The sequence below is a fragment of the Coccinella septempunctata genome, chromosome 4 (assembly GCF_907165205.1).
Source record: "Coccinella septempunctata chromosome 4, icCocSept1.1, whole genome shotgun sequence".
Classification (NCBI taxonomy): Eukaryota; Metazoa; Arthropoda; class Insecta; order Coleoptera; family Coccinellidae; genus Coccinella; species Coccinella septempunctata.
Genome location: NC_058192.1, coordinates 23,861,441 through 23,879,858, shown reverse-complemented (window position 1 = coordinate 23,879,858; position 18,418 = coordinate 23,861,441). Strand labels below are relative to the sequence as shown.

The 18,418-nt window shown below is 33.8% G+C and overlaps 2 protein-coding genes across 3 annotated transcripts in view; one reads left to right on the top strand and one right to left on the bottom strand.

Annotated features, from left to right (window-relative positions):
- The window catches only part of LOC123311179, a 29,133-nt gene extending 12,839 nt beyond the window's left edge, over positions 1–16,294 (bottom strand). The window contains exon 1 of the mRNA XM_044894988.1: positions 16,060–16,294. The gene's annotated coding sequence lies outside the window, so the exon portion shown is untranslated. The remainder of the gene's footprint in view (positions 1–16,059) is intronic.
- LOC123311180 (actin-binding Rho-activating protein-like) overlaps positions 1–18,418 on the top strand; it is a 35,287-nt gene that overhangs the window by 14,496 nt on the left and 2,373 nt on the right. The window contains exons 1-2 of one of the 2 annotated variants that reach the window (XM_044894990.1): positions 10,498–10,678; positions 16,313–16,449. In XM_044894990.1, the coding sequence (XP_044750925.1) occupies positions 10,649–10,678; positions 16,313–16,449 (167 nt within the window). In that variant the 5' untranslated portion in view covers positions 10,498–10,648. Of the gene's footprint in view, positions 1–10,497; positions 10,679–16,312; positions 16,450–18,418 lie in introns of those variants that run through there. The other variant, XM_044894991.1, reaches the window with a different exon arrangement.

Sequence of the window (18,418 nt, the reverse complement as noted above, 5' to 3'; positions counted from 1 at the left end):
ACGCCTCGGACACTTGTAGCCAAATGGAATTTTTTTTTCTGTAAATGCTCTTGGGAAGTATATGTATGTCGATCTAAACTACATTTTAAAAATATTAAATTTCATTCAAGGTATTTGAAAAAAGCGTGACATATAAAAGTTATATTTTTTTATTTTTTTGAATGGAGCACCCTGTATTTTCTTGCATTTTTTAATTCTTTGAGGAAAAATAAGCTGACTATCCTAAAGTATCCCCATAACTGGGTATCTCTCTCCGTTTGTGAGATATTCAACTTTTTCTCAAATTGTAATGTTGTCAAAAAAATTCAATATCATTAGAATTTGCCACAGCACGTGTACGAAATTTTAATGGGTCACTCATATCCCTTTCATCTAGTTACTGTGGCTTGAGTATACAGTGTGTTTTATATTATCACTTATCAGGAACACTTTGCTAAATGAAAATACCATTTTCATGTAGGATGCCAAAAATTATTGACATCCCAGTGAGCCTTGAAAGTGCAGATTTGGTTTATACCTGTTCACAAAAAATCTCCAATAATTTCTGTAGTTTTTATCACATAACTTAAATTTATAAATATAACCTAGAAAAGTGTAGCTCCATTCGAGCAAACGAATTAGCATACGAAACTGGTACAATTATTCGCTCAATTTGTTCGATTGAATCAAGAACATAAACAAAAGTAAAAAATTCAAAATATCTTCCTTATAATTGGTCTACCAAGCAGTGTTTATTCCCAATACCAACCTGAATTCCGGAAATCGAAATCCTACTTCATAGGCTATTAGTATCTACCGATTTTCCACAGCCACCCGAGATGTCAATAATTCTTGAAGTAAACCTGCATTTCTCTTTCGAATCAATTGAACTTTTTATGGGAGATGCAGTTGATTATCTAAAAATAATTCGCCCAGATGGAATTTTAAATATTTCTGAATTTCACCTCGGATATCTGAGAGGCGTTTACAAATTGAAGCAAGGCAAAAACTTTATATTCGGTGTCATCGTATAAATCAAGCAGGCGCCAGAAATCGTGTCCGGTCGTTTAAAAATAGGAATGGACGAAAAGAACTTGAAAATGCGAAAAATATAAATTATAATTATGCCATAATCGATAATCGAGAATATTCTAGAATCAAATAGATTGAGCTTATCCCTATTTCGATTAATTTGATTTGCCAATTTGACAAATACTAACAAACTTTCTATTTGAGGTCCAAGAAGCAAACAATGTTATAATATTGCATAATGGAGAAATAAAAAATTGTAAAAATTTTTTGAAGAAAACCTCCTGAGCAAAAATATCAAAAGAACTGCGACTTCTAATTTTCACCATTTTTTTCATAAGAATACCAATAACTCATAACCGTTGAATTTTCATGCAAGGCGTGGTATAGTCAAAGAGTAACTGTTACTCTTTGGTATAGTGTTGAAATTGCCATTTGAGATGAGAAAGTAGTACGTTATTTCCGTTGTAGAGTTCTTTTTGGCAGGAAGTTAATTGATTATTGAAAACCCCAACATGCAAATTCTCAGCACAAAATTATGAATTCTCCATAAACGTAATAGGCCATGGCGGTGAATCACCCTGTATATTCATTGCTCTAAAACCAGTCCAGATATGCAAGTGAAAATTGTTGGATTTTGAGAGATAGTATTGCGTTATTTTTGACATGCAGAACAAAAGACAATTTTCATTTTCTGTGATTTCAGAGCAGATAAGAATTTGCTAAGGCTTCGGATTACTCTTAAGTAATTTACCCCTGTTTAGTGATGGAAATGGTCATTTCCACCCTAGCGAAAGTCGATAGACTTTGAATTTTAAAGTTGATTCGTAGCTGAGATGGATAAACTTATTTTTAATTTAGGTGTTTTGATTTTTTAAGTAGAGTGAGTTCTCTCGTTTTGCGAAAGTTGGCGTCTTCGTTAATTCCAAAGAGTAGGTCTGCTGGTGAATAATTCTTGTATTTGCGTTGTGTTTTTGAACCATGAAAGTTGTAGATAATAAAATTCCATACAACTTTTGTCTGAAGCAATTTAACGGTTTAGCAGGCGATAAGGGCGAGGAGCTCAGCCACACATGCGAAAGGCCAAGGTCAATGTAGAAACCCAGTCTGATGTACATTCATCGCCATATATCTCAAAAACGTTCAAACGTAGAAAAAATTGCTTTGGACAAAATTTGTAGGGAATGTTATACTCTACAACTTTTATAATGAATGCGAAAACACTTTGAAGCCAAGGAGAAGAGATAATTCAAAAAACCGATTTTGGTGTCCTTTATGGCCAATTTGTATTGTTTCGTCTTGCTGAAAGTATCAGATTATATTATTTTCGTTATTCTTGAATCATTAGCTTCAAAATAAGAAAAAAAGCAGCCGAGCTCGAGAATGTACACGAGACGTTTTTTGCGAGTTTGGCGCCCTCCCACACATTTTCGTCAGACTTTAATTGCCAGATTGAAAGAATATATACTTTTCAACATGTATTTAATCACATATATCTTAATCTGACACGCTAGTGTATGTACAATAATCGTTTTTGTTTTTACTATTTTGACAGGCTGTCCTAGACAATTCCCCCTATATCTAATTTTTGGTAAAGGTACTCTTCAGGGTCCAAGGTATCTCCTTTTATATTAATCTGACACGCTCGAGTAAATCCCGAATTTCCCTCTTGGGCTCCCCAACTACAAGTCTTTATGTTGATTTCCTGAAACGGGATATATATGTGTATTTTCCATAAAAACTCACAAAATATTTACTGCCCTATGAAAACATCTTATTTACTTTCATAAACTGTAGAAATTTTTGGGGGTTAATGATTTTGTAATCCATTCCATAGCTTCATTATTGTTTCTGGAAAAAATTCCCGATACAAAATTTGCTATCCGTCTTAATTTTTTTATTTTCATGTTTTTATCATGGTAAAAGATAATGGCTTTGAATTGGCACCGTTTCTTCAATTTCCAATAAACGAAGTCATCCTTGAATCTATCCAATGGAAAACAAATTTTTTAATATGTGACTATACTTTTTGTTCCGACTCAAACTGACAAATGTTTCGAAATAATAACACAATACCATAGAAGAAATTGCATAATCTCCTAATCATTTGGATCGTATACTCGACGTAATTTTTTCAATTATTATAAACGCAGACAAATTTTCGCCCTGCGTCAATGAATACATATTTTGGCTAGGGAATGCTAGATACATTCACGTTGAAAATATTTTCCATTCTAAAATTAGCTGAAGCCGAACTTTAATGAATGAACAACGGATTTGTTGATGCGATCTAATGTTTATACTACAGAATATAGCGGAACGTCCACCCTAAACGAGTCACGTTTTATGATTTCCCATCTGAAAATTTTCCTTGAGCTCATGTCAATAAGAATTCACCGTCCGAAAATAATTCAGAAATATCGAAATGCTTATTTTAGCATTTCCGGGATATTTCGGGAGCAGTTCCTAAAAGGAGTTGTGCAAATAGTATCAACATCCGTATGAAATGTCACTATGCATTTACGTCAATGACGGGAAATGTTGTTTTTCCCGCATTTGATGAATTAGGTGGCAAATGTTATTATGCCTCCGATTCGTAAAAATATCTTATGAAAACTTCAACAAATTTAGATGAACGTATGCACCATCACATACAGGGTATCCCAAAAGTAGTGGTCGATAATTCACCACCGGCGTATGATAGGATCTATAATACTAGGAAGAGTTCCAGATAAAGCCTCAGCCCTCAAAATAGGCTTTATTTATTTTTTTCGAAACGTTCATATTATCGCCATCTGGTAATTAGATTGGACGTTTCTTACTTCTTAGTCCTCTGCATTATAAAGATGGTCTTTATACAATGGTCCTCTGCATGCATTGTGTACGACAACTGGAAAATCTTTGAAATTCATTCTCTCGTCCAAAAGACAACAGAAGTGATCGAAATTGTCGAAATATGGATCTTAGTATCCTCCTTCACATTTACGATAGGTACGTATCTATCAAAAAAGTAGATTTACAGCATAGGCATACCTATTAGTTGGGGAGCCCAAGAGGGAAATTCGGGATTTACTCGAGAGTGTCATATTAATATAAGGGCAGATACCTTGAACCCGGTAGAATACCTCTACCAAAAATAAGACCTGTATATAGGGTGAATTGTCTGGGATATCTTGTCAGAAAAGTAAAAAAAAACGATCATTGTACATAATCGAGCGTGTCAGATTAAAATATAAGTATTATATGGTTAATAACATGTTGAGACGTAGGTATACCTACACTCTTTTGATCTGGCAATTTAAGCGTGACGAAGATGTGTGGGAGGGCGCCAAACTTGCAAAAAAAACGTCTCGTGTACATTCTCGAGCGCGGTGGCTTTTTTCTTATTTTGAAACTAATGATTCAAGAATAACGGAAAAAATATAATATGATAGTTTCAACCGAAACAATAAAAATTGACCATAAAGGTCACAAAAATTAGTTTTTTTGAATTATCTCCTCTCCTGGACTTCAAATTGCTTTCGATTCATCATAAAAGTTGTACAGCATAACATTCTACAAATTTCGTCCGAAGCTATTCTTTTTACTGTTGATGAACTATTCTCGTTCCTTCCATAAATTTCAAATGGAGACCAATCTCGGTTTGAGGAACTGAATAAAACAATGTGATTTCAGAGCGACGTTTCGGCGTTATATTTCGCCTTCCTCAGGCTACAAAGAAATTAATAACGATAATTAATTAGATGCGAACATAGTGGCATAATATAAATAAATCTAAAACTTCAGTAAAACAATACAAAAAGAGATCTAACAGATCAACAAATCACGCTACAACACAATTCTCTGTTTGGAGACTGACTAGACTGTATATTATTTGTATAAAATATCAACCCCCAGCATCTCACCTTTAAAATCCCATATTCCTCAAAAGAAGAACTTGTCAGTGACAAAGTCATTAAATAAAACTTGAAATGATGATCAAAAAATGCTTGGAGGGCTCAACTTTGGAGTACTTGATAAATTTTCTTGGTTTCGATACATTGCACATTGGAATCTCGATTTTACTGATGGACAAAGGGAATGAATGAACGCCAACGCCGCAACAAATGAAACATCAACACAAAAACCGGGAACAGAAAAACAGAAACAATGAAGAGGTATATCATAACTATCTGTTAATTAGATTTATATAAATATTATTTAGGGTGGAAGTGTCAGCTTGAACATTAACATTGTCCCTTGTTCTCTTGATGTACACCATTTCTTTAAAAATTCTCTTTTCAAAACTAGATTCTCTTGGTAAAATTTCTGGTTCACCGAAATTGAAAGTGTGACCCGAATCCCTATGGTCGCTCTAAAATCACATTGTTTTATTCAGTTCCTTAAACCGAGATTGGTCTCCATTTGAAATTCTTTTTACGTTCGAAAGTTTCTGAGATATATCATGGCGATGAATGTACATTAGACTGGCATTCTACATTGACCTTGGCCTTTCGAATATGTGGCTAAGTTCCTCGTCCTCATGACCCTCTAACTCGAAAACGGTTGAAAGTATGTAAAATTGCTTGAGACAAAAGTTGTATAGAATTTTATTATCTAAAACTTTCATAATGAATAAAGAAACGATTAGAGGAACAGAAAGGGAGATAAAAAAATTGTATTGATATCATTTTCAAACTGACAGATTAAGAAAACCCTCCCTGATTAGTGACAGATTAATGAGTCAACACGTCTGTGACACCGAGATTATCCATCTGTATGAAAATCTGACACGTTCGAGTATGTAGAAGTAACGATTTTTTCTGCATTCAAAGGACCGCTGTGAACTTGCGTTACGTCCGGATTGTCAGTCTCTTGAAAAGTATCTTCCTTTTGGTCCAATTAACATATCCTCTTAAAATCTGACACACTCAAAAATAATTTTTTTTAACATTTTCAACTCTTCCGTACGGCCTGCCCCACCACGCAAACTGTCAAATTAACATGAATTTATTACCAGAGACACGTAGGGCATATTCAGTATCTTAATCTTAGACGCGAGTATGTACACCTGACGATTTATTTTTACATCTTTGAAAACCTTCAGACGCTTTCCCCACAGCTGAATTTTAAATTTGAACGAGGTTCAAGCCTGAACTGATACTGTACAACAGGGCCTTAATCGTATAGATAGGGGACATCTGTAAATCACATGTTCATTCTGATTTCTGGGTGCTGATGAATCAAACTACCATATGTCTGGAACATTCGCCAATTTGCAACCACAAATTATGGGGTAATTCCGGTATTCTGGTTCCTTCTGGTTGTACTATTGTACAGGGTGGTCAAAATTGGTGGTAACTGAACAACAACTTTCAAACACAAAAAGATGAAGCGAAATGAATGGCATATTGCGATTACTTTTTCTTGGGAAACTGATTGGACAAAATTGAAATTTGAGCGATTTCAACATTGGTCATGATATCTGTTTCTGTTTGTGCTAGGATGTTGAAATAAAACATTATAGAGACACTTTTTTTACAGCAATCCAGTAGCTTATTTCGATTTTTTCCAAGAGGTTCCTGAACTATAACATAAAGTTTTGTTTTCTCTTATGGAAGCCATGATTTACTTCAGAAAGTATAAGGAAAAAAATATGTCGAATGTGCACAGAAACACGTAGTCGAAGATTTGAGCATATATTAGGTATAAGAATTTTTTGTAATTCCTCAAAAATAAATCTGTAATTGTAATTCAGACTACTTAATAGGACTCTATAATTCACATTTCACATACAAACTGTATTTTTCATATCTCATAAGGAATCTCGGTGTGTAATCAGGCATTACCTCTATCATCTGTGACCACTATTGATGAACTTCTTTTGGGAGCATTGTCCCAAAAAATCTACACAGTTAAAATTCTAATTTCTCATTATAATGTATAATAATAGGTACATGATTATATGTATAATAGGTACATAGAGATCCACATATCTATGGAGGAAATGTCTGGTCAATTTACAAACTGATGTTCAAAAACTCTTTTTTGTAAGAATACCAAGATTTCTTAAAGAGAAAAATTAATTTCAAAGTATCCTCATTAACCTCGAAATGACAATCTGAAAATATTTCAAATATTTTCTGCTGAGTGTAGACAATTATTCAGTTGCTAATGTGTAGGATTGAAATAAAATGGAAAAATAGCATAATTGTTGTTTTTTGGCGCACGTACAAATTATCGCGATTAAAAAAACAGATCTCTTCTACAAAGTTTGCCGTTTGAATTGTTCGTCGTTCCTAATAAACAGGATCCACTGTTAATCATTCTATTTCCAGAAAAATCATTTCAGATCAAAATCGTTTGAAAAGCTTCAAGGCTCGATCCAACATCATTTTAATTATGAATGCTGTGTATTACATGTTTCGGAGGCACATTTTTCTTCAAGTATCAAGGTTGAGAGATTGGAACAAACCGATAAACACTAGACATTTGGAACTTTGATGATGTTACATTTTTAACACGAAAAAGCTCTGTAATTTACAGCTAATATTTTCAGTAAATATTTTGAAAGTAAAAAGCATACCATTAGATAATACGAATGAATGAAGCGTAGTTCTCGGAAATGACCAAAATAAAATATTGCTCAGTAATTTTTATCATTCTGTTATGTTATGTAATGGATATCAAAAATATTGGCCGATATCCACACAGTATTTCCAAAACTAAGGACCTCATTGTTCTTTGCACCGTTTCAGTAAAATTTAATCATTGTTTACTGAAACGGTCATTAGGGTATAAAAGAACAAACTTTTCTGAAAGGCCTAGACTAGAGAACATGTATTCGCTTTGGTTATGGAAACTATAACATATTCAATTTTATTACGTGATATTATTGAAAATATTGTACTTCAATAATAAAATGAAGGACATGAAAATAGAAATAGAATAAAAATATCTTCTTGAAATACACTGCGCAAAAAAATTAACGCACATTATGGAAATCTTAAATTTATTCTACAACTGAAGGTGTTCTCAATGATAATTATTTTTATCAGAATTATGCATGCATATGTTATCCACTTTCAACGGTTTTCTTCAATACAGATGTTTTTTCCCAGCAGGAATAAAAAAAGATGATATTATCAGATTTTGAATGTATTGGCTCCATTCTAAAATTAGTTGTTCTCCTTCAAATTCAGCTTGAGCAAACTCATGAGGTGCAAATTAGCACTCAGACAATAAAAAATCGCCTCAGAGAATATGATTTAAGGCCTCGTGTCGCGGCAAGAGGCCCAGCTCTTACCCCAGCCCATCGAAGGGCGCGTTTGGATTTTGCGAGAGAGCATATCCTTTGGGAAAAGGCCGATTGGCAAAGAGTTCTCTTTACAGATGAGTCTAGATTCTGCCTCTACCATTGTGATCGACGTTCCCTTGTATACAGACGTCCACATGAAAGATATGCTCAGTGCAATTTCCTGAATACTACTGGTTTCGGGGGAGGTTCGATTATGGTATGGGGTGGAATATCTTTGACTGCTCGCACAGACCTAGTGGTCGTTGATAATGGAGCTATGAATGCTAATAAGTATATAAGGAACATTCTTGAAGAGCATGTAGTGCCATTTGCTCCATACATTGGTGAAAATTTCATTTTTATGGACGATAATGCCAGACCCCATCGTGCGCGCATCGTTCAGGAGTACATTGAAGAGGTTGAAGTCTCTCGAATGGAATGGCCAGTAAGAAGTCCAGATCTCAATCCGATTGAGCAGGTTTGGGACAACCTCAATAGAAGGCTGAGAAGTTCAGAAAATCATCCAGCTACTCTTAATGACTTAGGAATCCAACTCGGAGAAATCTGGGAAGGATTAGATCAGAACATTTTAAGATCACGCATTTTGAGTATGAAGCGTCGTTGCCGAGCTGTAATTAAGGGGTGGAAATACCAAGTATTAAATCACTTATCAGCATTTCAGTATTTTGAAAATTGTTCATTTCTCTTCTTTCACATAAGATTCGGTGAAATCCTGAATTTATCTTCCATTTAATGTGTCCTTCCCGAGAGAACATAAAAAATAAGTTATAAAGTCAATGTAGAGTTAACTTCCATTAAAATTGAGATTTTCAGAATGTGCGTTAATTTTTTTGCGCAGTGTACTAATATATTTTCTTCTAATTCCTGTTTTCTTAATGAATGATTATTAGAGAAAATCTACTTTGAAGGAATATTCCGATATTTTTCAAGTTTATTTTCTACCAAAGGATTAGTTAGTCATTCATTCAAAACAGTTATTGAATAGAAAACATGGATATTTTTTGGGTAAATTTTGTCAATTTCATTACACATATTTCTAGGATTAAATGATCCTTTTATTCATATTTTGAAATGAAATATTATAATTTGGAAAAGCATAACCATGCCTCTATGAAAACAGAATAGATGAGATTGGTTCAAAAAATTTATAGCAACAGAGCTCTACTAGTCAAGATACTCCTCTGAATACATCTGAACTAACAAACCAGCAATGATCGTTCTCGGAGTCAGAGAAGTAATGTTAAGTCCAAGCAGTATGCTCAACCATTGACTGTTGAGTTGAAAATTAACAGTGCCTAAATTGGCATGAGGAAACATTAAAAACGCCTGAAATTCAGGGCTTATTTACTTCTGTAGGCCAATAACAATTTTATTTGCTGTTTTTTTGAATTTAGTAAATACATAACTAAATTCTTTCTAGTAATTTCGAGAGAAGAGCTTAATCAATACAATTAACTATCACGAGAATCAAACGTAAATAACGAATAACAAATAAATTTGGTTTTTTTTTGTATCAAAATTATATAATTCTTTTTGGGTCAAACACTACTGCAATTGAAAGTTTAAACGAGCATATAAAATCTTCTGATCAGAGACAACAACTGCTTCCAATCATTAAAAAGTAAATGTTTTAAGTTGGGCTAGCCTAGTGGCTACTCTGCCACTGCTACATAGAATACAACTGGTTCTCAAAACTCGCGCAAGCTCTTTATAGAGCTTCCTTTAGGTGCCAACTTGGTTCCTAAAAGAATCAGAATAAAATACATTGTAATAAGTAAAAATATAATATAATACATAATAATTAATAATTCTGTGCCAGCTCCCTGTGTCGAAACTGCCCCTTTCAGTGAAATCTTTGAGTATTCAAAGTTAATGCTCAATGGTAAAATGTATGATTAAGGTATGCACCAGGATTTCACCTGAATTTCTCGGAAACTGAATGCCATGCCTAAAAATGATTCACTCTACAGGAAGTGCGAAACCCGTGCCACGATCTTACAAAATTGAATCAGAAACCTGGCCGTACCGAAAAACGGATTCATGGCCAAAAAAATAAAAGCCGACAATTTATTCCCATGCGTCTCGGCATGTTATGACGTGTACAAACAGAGGAGCATCGGGACGTCAGGCAGGCGTCGTTTTCTGGACATTCCTTAGCTCACATACGCATATAAATACTCGAGAGCGGATTTCGAAATACTTCAATTTTCGAATTGGTTCAGAGAAGGAAAGTTCGAAGATATTTTTTCTGCATAAAATAAATTTGAGATATTTATTGCACATACTAGTTCGTTTGTGACCACCTATAACTGTCCTTGTGTGTTTTGTGTCGGCAAGTTCACAATGTCTGCTTGTGTTAACCGTGTTTTTGTGGTGAGTGACCTTCAAAATTTTATAAAAAATTTCATACATGATCTCTATGAATTTTGTCTAAGCCACACCAAAAGTTGTGATGATAGATATAGTAAGGAGAATTCATGAGATAATAAACTCAAAATTTTCATCTTCAGCCTGACACTGAACATGACAAAAAGTGAATTATATATCTATACTATTTCCTTCATTGTTACCAAAAATTTACTGTACTTCACATTATTTTCGATTAAATTAGCATTATTCTACGTATAGAAGTACCTAAGAAGGTTCAAGTTTCAGATTTGTAGCTTCAAAGACAAAAAAGTTATGAAGAACTTTTCGAAACCGTCAAAATCTCAATTTTTGCTAATAATTCAAAAACGAATAATCGTTGGGAGCTACGTTTTTTAATTTTCATCATTCTTTGTTTCTCTGGAAAAGAGCTATGAAACGTGTCATCGGTGTTGCTCTACCTCTTCTAATTTCCTTTACTGGACATCGAACATCCTGTACAACAACAGGAGGTAAAAAAATTCCCTGCGCCAGTTGGTGCTTAACACCACAGGTGAAAAATCAAATATCGGCTAAGAAATATTATGCTATAGCTAGAATTTCAAGAGAAAAAAAGTGATTTCATAGAATGGCGATATATCCATAGCAACGCATTGTATCCGAAAAGTTGCAAAGATTTCCAGAGGTGTCAAAATAAAGGGAGGGACTGTGATGGATTTGCATGAATCACCATGTATAATTAAATGTATGCTTAAGAAGTGTACCATAAAATTTACAAATTGACATGTTCAGTGCTTTTCATTATTTTCTGACATGAGGACACAAAAATTTTTATTCCACAAGTGGTTTCCACACCGTATAAAGTGAGTCGAAACTTCGTGAGAAACAGTCATTTTGCGAAAACGCCCTCTAGCTCGAGAACTAAGCAAGATATTTACTATCTGATTTCTGGTATCTAATTATATCGAAAAAGAAAGTCTTATAATTAGTTCTGGAGATACCATAAGTGGGCATTTAGGACTATGTAATATCAGCATCAGGGCAATGCTACAACCTCAAAAAAACGATGATTTGACTGCTTCTCCAGTAAAACGATAATTTCATTTATCTACATTTATAAAACTCTTGAAACGGTTGAAATGAAGAATTGCAGTATGGTATATGTGCAAATAACCATGTCATTGCAATCATCCAAGTATTTTCCAGAGAATGGCTGGTTCTTCGAAGTGGTTGGAACCCTTATTTCCATTTGATTTGCTGAGCTTTTACCAAAATCATAGCATTGTGAGACCTCTTACTAGACAAAGTCGCTTTTTTTAAGGTCACAGAACTTTCGGATATTTTTCATGTACCTACTGTTTCATCTTTTGACATTGATAAGATTGCTAACGAAAAAAACCGCTTTAATCGAAAAGATTACACCTTCTTATTTTCTTCGCTGGTTGTCAGCATAAACCAGGTATAACGTAAACAGATGCTTGTTTCCACGTGCGACCCTTATCAAACGCGACTATCGGACGTATCTGCAAGTTTATTATGAGCTTAAATAAACCTCATCCTCAGTTTCAAAATATTTTCGGCTCGAAATGCAAAAAATGACAAAGATTTGGCAAAATGATAACGCTCCCATTTCTATTGGAACGATCGCACAAGGGTGCTCCATATAAATTCAAATAAAAAATTTTTGGGCTCACATAATATCATGAGCAAGCCAAGCGTGCGAATTGAAACGTCGAAATGTGGTCATAGGAATATATATTACGCCAGTTTTAACATAGATATTCTCATGATTCAGTGATCACTCTTTACTTTCTCACAATAAATTTAATTGTTGGCAAGTATTTTGTAATTTAGGAGGCTTGGCTAAGAATGCCATGCTCATTATAATTCAAGCTGCATTATTTTGCACCTACATATACCTTTCGGTCTGATTCTATTTTATACTCATGGAAATTTGACGATAACTTTTTGTTTTTGAAAAGCAGTTTTCGAAATGCGACAGAAATACTCCTTCTGGGGGTTATTATCTATTGAATTTTCGGAAATGAAACTTCCTAGATAAAAAAGTTTACCCCAAACTAATCTCGATAACATTTCTTTTAGTAGATGGCTGATTTCCTTTTAAGGCTTTGTATCTCAAGCAAGCTATAATTCTTGATGTTTAACTCGAAGTTTCTTCGGCGAATGCAACAATTGTCTTGAGCTTCTCCCTATTATGTAGCAAGAAGGATCAATTCGCAGGAGATCGGGATGGCAATGAAAAAAGCTCTAGAGATCGGTCTATAATATATATTATAACATATTATAAGATTAAGGGTTGGCAGTATTCTACTCGACATGTGGATCTCTCAACTTTTCATGTTGTTCTACCAGATATGCACATCCACTTCATATCACGCCATGTTTCTCCCTAGTTGATGCAGGTACAATCCTTGCAAATGAATATGCAATATATACGACTTTTCGTAGTCCTCGTCTTTCCCTTAATCCCTTACGGCTTTTATGGATATTTTTGAATCTCTTCCATCGCAGTAGCAAAATAGAGCAGTCCAGTCTTGTAAACCGATGGGTATGGTATCTTATGTAAGGTGTTACGCATACCCAGATTATCAATCCTATATCTGACAATGTAGACATTCTATTGTTGGTAGCCAGAATGAAGTATATATCGAGGGCTTCATTTGTACTTCTTTAATCTCCGGTTTCCATTGTGTGTCCTTACAGATCCCCCTCAAACTGTGACTGACAGTAGATTGATTTCTATTTACAATTTTTCTGAACGAAAACTTCATTCAAACTTACAATACAACCTCACGTGGCTGTAATTCCAAAGCTGGCTCACAAATAATGATGAACGAAATAAAATGGGACAAAATTCCCAATCACATATTGGATAAAATTTTCAGAAGTACTTGGAAAACACGCCATTTAGGCACCAATTTATAGGTGTACTTTAGATACTCGTTTTCAACTTAATCTTCTATTGATTTCACCTTACATCTTTAGGTATATCGCTCTCCGTTTATTTGAATTTCTCAATTCGATATTGTATTGATATTAATGGTGAGAGGAATTTGCAGCGGTTAACTTTCTTTTATCACTAAAGAAAAAATTTTCATCAGGCTGTTGCTCATTAAGTTATATTTTTCCTCATTCCTATTTCAAATATTCATTTGAAACTCATAAACTGGTCGTTATAATTTATGTTTCCTCACATTTTCTGGCGTGAACTATAATAATAATAAATGGATAGGTACCTACTCATATTTACTGGCCAGGTGTTTGGTATCACGTGAATAGCACAACCATTTATCAATTACTCAAAGTCATGACTCACATTTTAAACCGAAATTTTGGAGCAATCTTTTCATTTCCAAGAGAAATTTTACGCGCAATATTAATAACTGTATGTCCATCACACTCATATCTAAAACAGTATTTCCCGGATCCAATAATTCTTCAATATTTCATACAGTTGTTGCGATCGAGCGTTTACCCTAAATTTCATCCTAAAATTATAATAGGCGACATACTTTCTAAAAATTGTCATTTAATAGTCGAGATTTTTTATGTGCCGTCAGCTGAGAGTAACTTGAACGTTTCCAGGTCATTATCCTTAAGTAGACTCCTGAAAAAAGTCGGGGAAATGACCATTTGATCTTGAGATAATTTTGAAAAGAGCTTGGAAAGACAGCACTCATTTGGTTCTATTTTCTTGGACGTCCTTATATATAGAATGAACTGTTGCCCGTCAACTCTTGGCAATGACCTGAGGCGTGAGAATCTCAATGTTAAGTCATTTATTTTTAATACGTCGAATTGCGATTTTGGCCCCAACATTCCTTCAGTTTTGATACTAAGCCAAGTATTTAAGCTCTCCATTCTATAATATGCAGTTTCATTTACGTCATCACAAATTCATAACTATATTTTACATTGTATTCAAGTTAATTTTCGTTAAAATGTAAGTCGGTTCTGGATGCTTTTAAAGAATTACCATCAGCAAGTCCATAAACAGAGTGAGTATTGGTCATTTCTGCGTTTGTGTACACCATCATCATAATGTTTATGTGACAAAATGACAAAAATCACAAAATGATGATCGAAATCAAAAAATTATTATTGTAACTGAATCAAAGTTAATCAGAACTAGTCAGTTGTCAAAACGAAATGACATCCGCTTACTAGATAAATTCTAGTTCGGAATGTAATTCCAGCCTCTAAGACTCACGCTCATGATGATGAATTATCATTACTTCTCGAAAACCGTGAAATTTAGCAAAAAAATTCAAAATAACTTATTTTTTCAGAATGGAGCAAGCTATTCAAAGTCAATTTTCATTGGTAAAAAGTTACTTCCGAAACAAGGCCTTTCCATCCCTTTCAATAATAGAGGAACACCGCAAAAAAATTTCTTAATGCCTTCTCGGCCACATAAAGTATCTGCTTGATTTCATTCTTGTCAGTTCTTTGATTTTTAAGAAAAAATTAAAACTTGCTATTTTAGTTAGTTTCAATGAAATAAGTTATGAAATGAACATAAATCATTCAAGAGAATAGTGAGAATTCATCCTGGAAATAATAGAAACAGAAACTAAGTCCAATTGAATCTATAAGAAATAAAGGCATTCCATTGGTCAAACTAGCGTTGAAATATGTAGGGATCTTATTACACTTCATTTCAAAATATGAACCAATTTTACAAATGAAATTTACTATAGCAGCGAATTCCATTGGTGAAAAACTAAATTTATCTTTTATGCACTCATCAATTAAAACTCAACATTGAAAAGTTATATTCAATTCAGTTAATAATATGGAAAGAGTGCACCAAACACGAATTCTTAAATAATTGTTTTCAAAATATGCAACTATTTCGGATATATCATACGAAATTGAATGGATATCACCGTGTATAATATGAACACCATTTGAATGAAAATCAGAAACCTGAAAGAAATGACATCTCGGCCTACGTTTGTTTTCGACAATAATATATTATGACATCTAAAGAACCAATTCTTAACGAGGTCGATTCACTTATTTTGTTGAGACCTTTGAGAGGTGTGGTAGTCTTTATTAATACAAATTCGATGGAATGCCTCAAAACTTTTTCGATTTCAGAAGATTCCATGACAAACTTTCGAACAATCCTAACGAATATAAATTTTTCGATCATCGTTTTCATAATATATTAAAATAATGATTTAGAAATACTGAAATTCTCAAAAATTCATCAGAAACTGAATAAACTGTAACGTTAGATCTACAATTTCACAATTCTCAATAAAGTTTCAATACATTAGCACTCGGCAAGTTCTGCGAATAATTTGGATACTAAATATGTCAAGAATGAAGAAACTAAAATCAATTCAAAGTGAACATACCTTAATATTTGATAACTGCTGAAGTACCAATTTTGTACATCTACACACTCCTTAGAAATTAATCTACAATGATTTCCTCAAACTTTCACAATCTTCATGGATCATCACGAAACTATTGAATTAATCATTTACATTTCTATGGTTTCAACACAAAGTTGACATAACGTTAATTATTCCAATTTAAACTGATCTATGAAGTAATGGACGACTTTTCTGAAAAAAGGATTGTATTTGAATCATTTTTTCTTCACAGGATTCTCCACTGAGTTCTAAAGTAGCCCTCTTCAATGCCGTGGCCAACAAACATATGCAGAATCAAGCCATCAACCCATTCTCGCAAAATAACGTTGTGGGATCAAAACCAAAAATATCCAAAGAAGACTACGGCAAGTGAGTACATTTCAATCTACTTATGAAAAGTGTATGTTGTGAAAAGTGATTAGGTATTCAATCTTACTTTCGGTATTATGCTCAAACGTCGATCCACTGTTTAGAAGCCAAGAGCGAAAACCAGTGACAGCTGGAGGAGGTTTCGCACATAGACTCAAAAAAACTATAATAAGCGAAGCTCCTTAGATTTAGGTATTCGAAAAATCGCGTGGGACATAGGTATAATGTTTTAAGAATGTGGCATTTAAAAAGATGTCCAATAACTAGAAAATGAACCCAATATTAGATAAGTGACTTGACATGTAACTACTCATCGTGGGTAACAAATTTTGGTGACTCTCCATCATTCTATACGTTTGGATATGGAACAATTCATTCTCGTGAATTGCCTGATGCATCATTGAAAAGCTTTATATTCTCTTCACAAACATATAACTTTCGTTTCAAAATACATATTCTATTTTTTGCACTATACAGGCTGTTCCGAAATTAATGTAACAAAATTTTGTCACATATTCTCGATACAAAAATAGAAGACCCCTATTTTTGATTCTTGCATTTCTTGTAAAGAGGTCTACTCTTTCGAAGTTACAGCCCTCTGAATTTCACCTTTCCTTTTCCTTTCTTTTTATTTCAGAATCTGGTCATAGGCTCATAGGTCATACGAAAATTCCTGAATTTGATACAGACAGTTATATGATATGCAAAATCCCATAGTTCCACCTATTTTGGTGATAGACCCCTTGAAACTTTTTACTGGGCCACAATGTCTTTAGGAACATTAACCGCGTATTAGAATTTTTTGGACATTTTTAAACCGTATGAAAGCCTATGCAAATGAAAAATGAAAAATTTTTTGTCTTTGTGTTCTTTTTCATGGAATGCAAGATTTTTGAGGAGCATCAAGAAATGTGATTGAATGCATTTCATGTTCCATATGGAATTCTACTTGTTATCACATTTTCAGATTTTTCAAAAAAATCTTTTCATAAAAAATTACGAGAGATTGAATTGAATGAGCTTTCCAACGATTCAACTATTTTCAAGGTATGAAAATACGCGGATAATGCTTAGTGGTTCCAAGGACATTGTGGCCGCTCAATAAAAAGGGTCTATGAGATTCCGCATATCATAAATCTTATGTGTACCAAATTCAATGGTTGTCGTATCACCAGATTCTCTCAGATATAAAGGAAAGAGGAGGCTGTTACTCCAAAAGAGGAAGAAAAAATCAAAAATCTTCTAATGTTGTCTCGAGTATCTATGACCAAATTTTGTTGCATTAATTTAGAGCCAACCTGTATAGGCAATTCAATCCAAACTACTGCCTATCTTAACTATGTTTTGCAAAGTCTAAAATCTTAACTTTCAATTTCTCTTTGGAAGATACATTCACCTGACTAATGAAGCTAAATATGTTCAACTATGAAAGGGGTTGCAATATCAATTGGAAAAAAAAAGTTAACTTGAAAAAGATTATACGATTTTCACAAAATGAGTTTTTAAACCACAACACTTGTTTCGCTATCACAAAAGCATCTTCAGGTGAGTGAAGGTAAAAAGGCTTGTTTTCCTTCACCCAGCTGGAGATGCTATGGTGATAGTGAAACACGTGCCGTGGTTTGAAAACTCATTTTGTGAAAATCTTATAATGTGTTTTAAGTTCATTTATGGATTTTCATCAAGTATCGGCCACATCAATTCAATATTCGAAAAAAAAAATGGCTGAAATCACCGTATTATGAAGTTGAATGAGCTCTTTATAGTGATGTAACTCAAAGGTGGGCCAATTTTCATAGATGTTCTCATCGACCATTTGAGTGCATTTGAGGTCCTCTAGTATATTATAAAAGGTGGTCATTCAATATTTTGTGAGGAGGTGAAACCACAAAAACACTCCTTTTGGTTGCATATTTTTGGGCACTAAAAATTAAGATCATACCTCTCCCAAGGGAGAACCCTGCTAAAA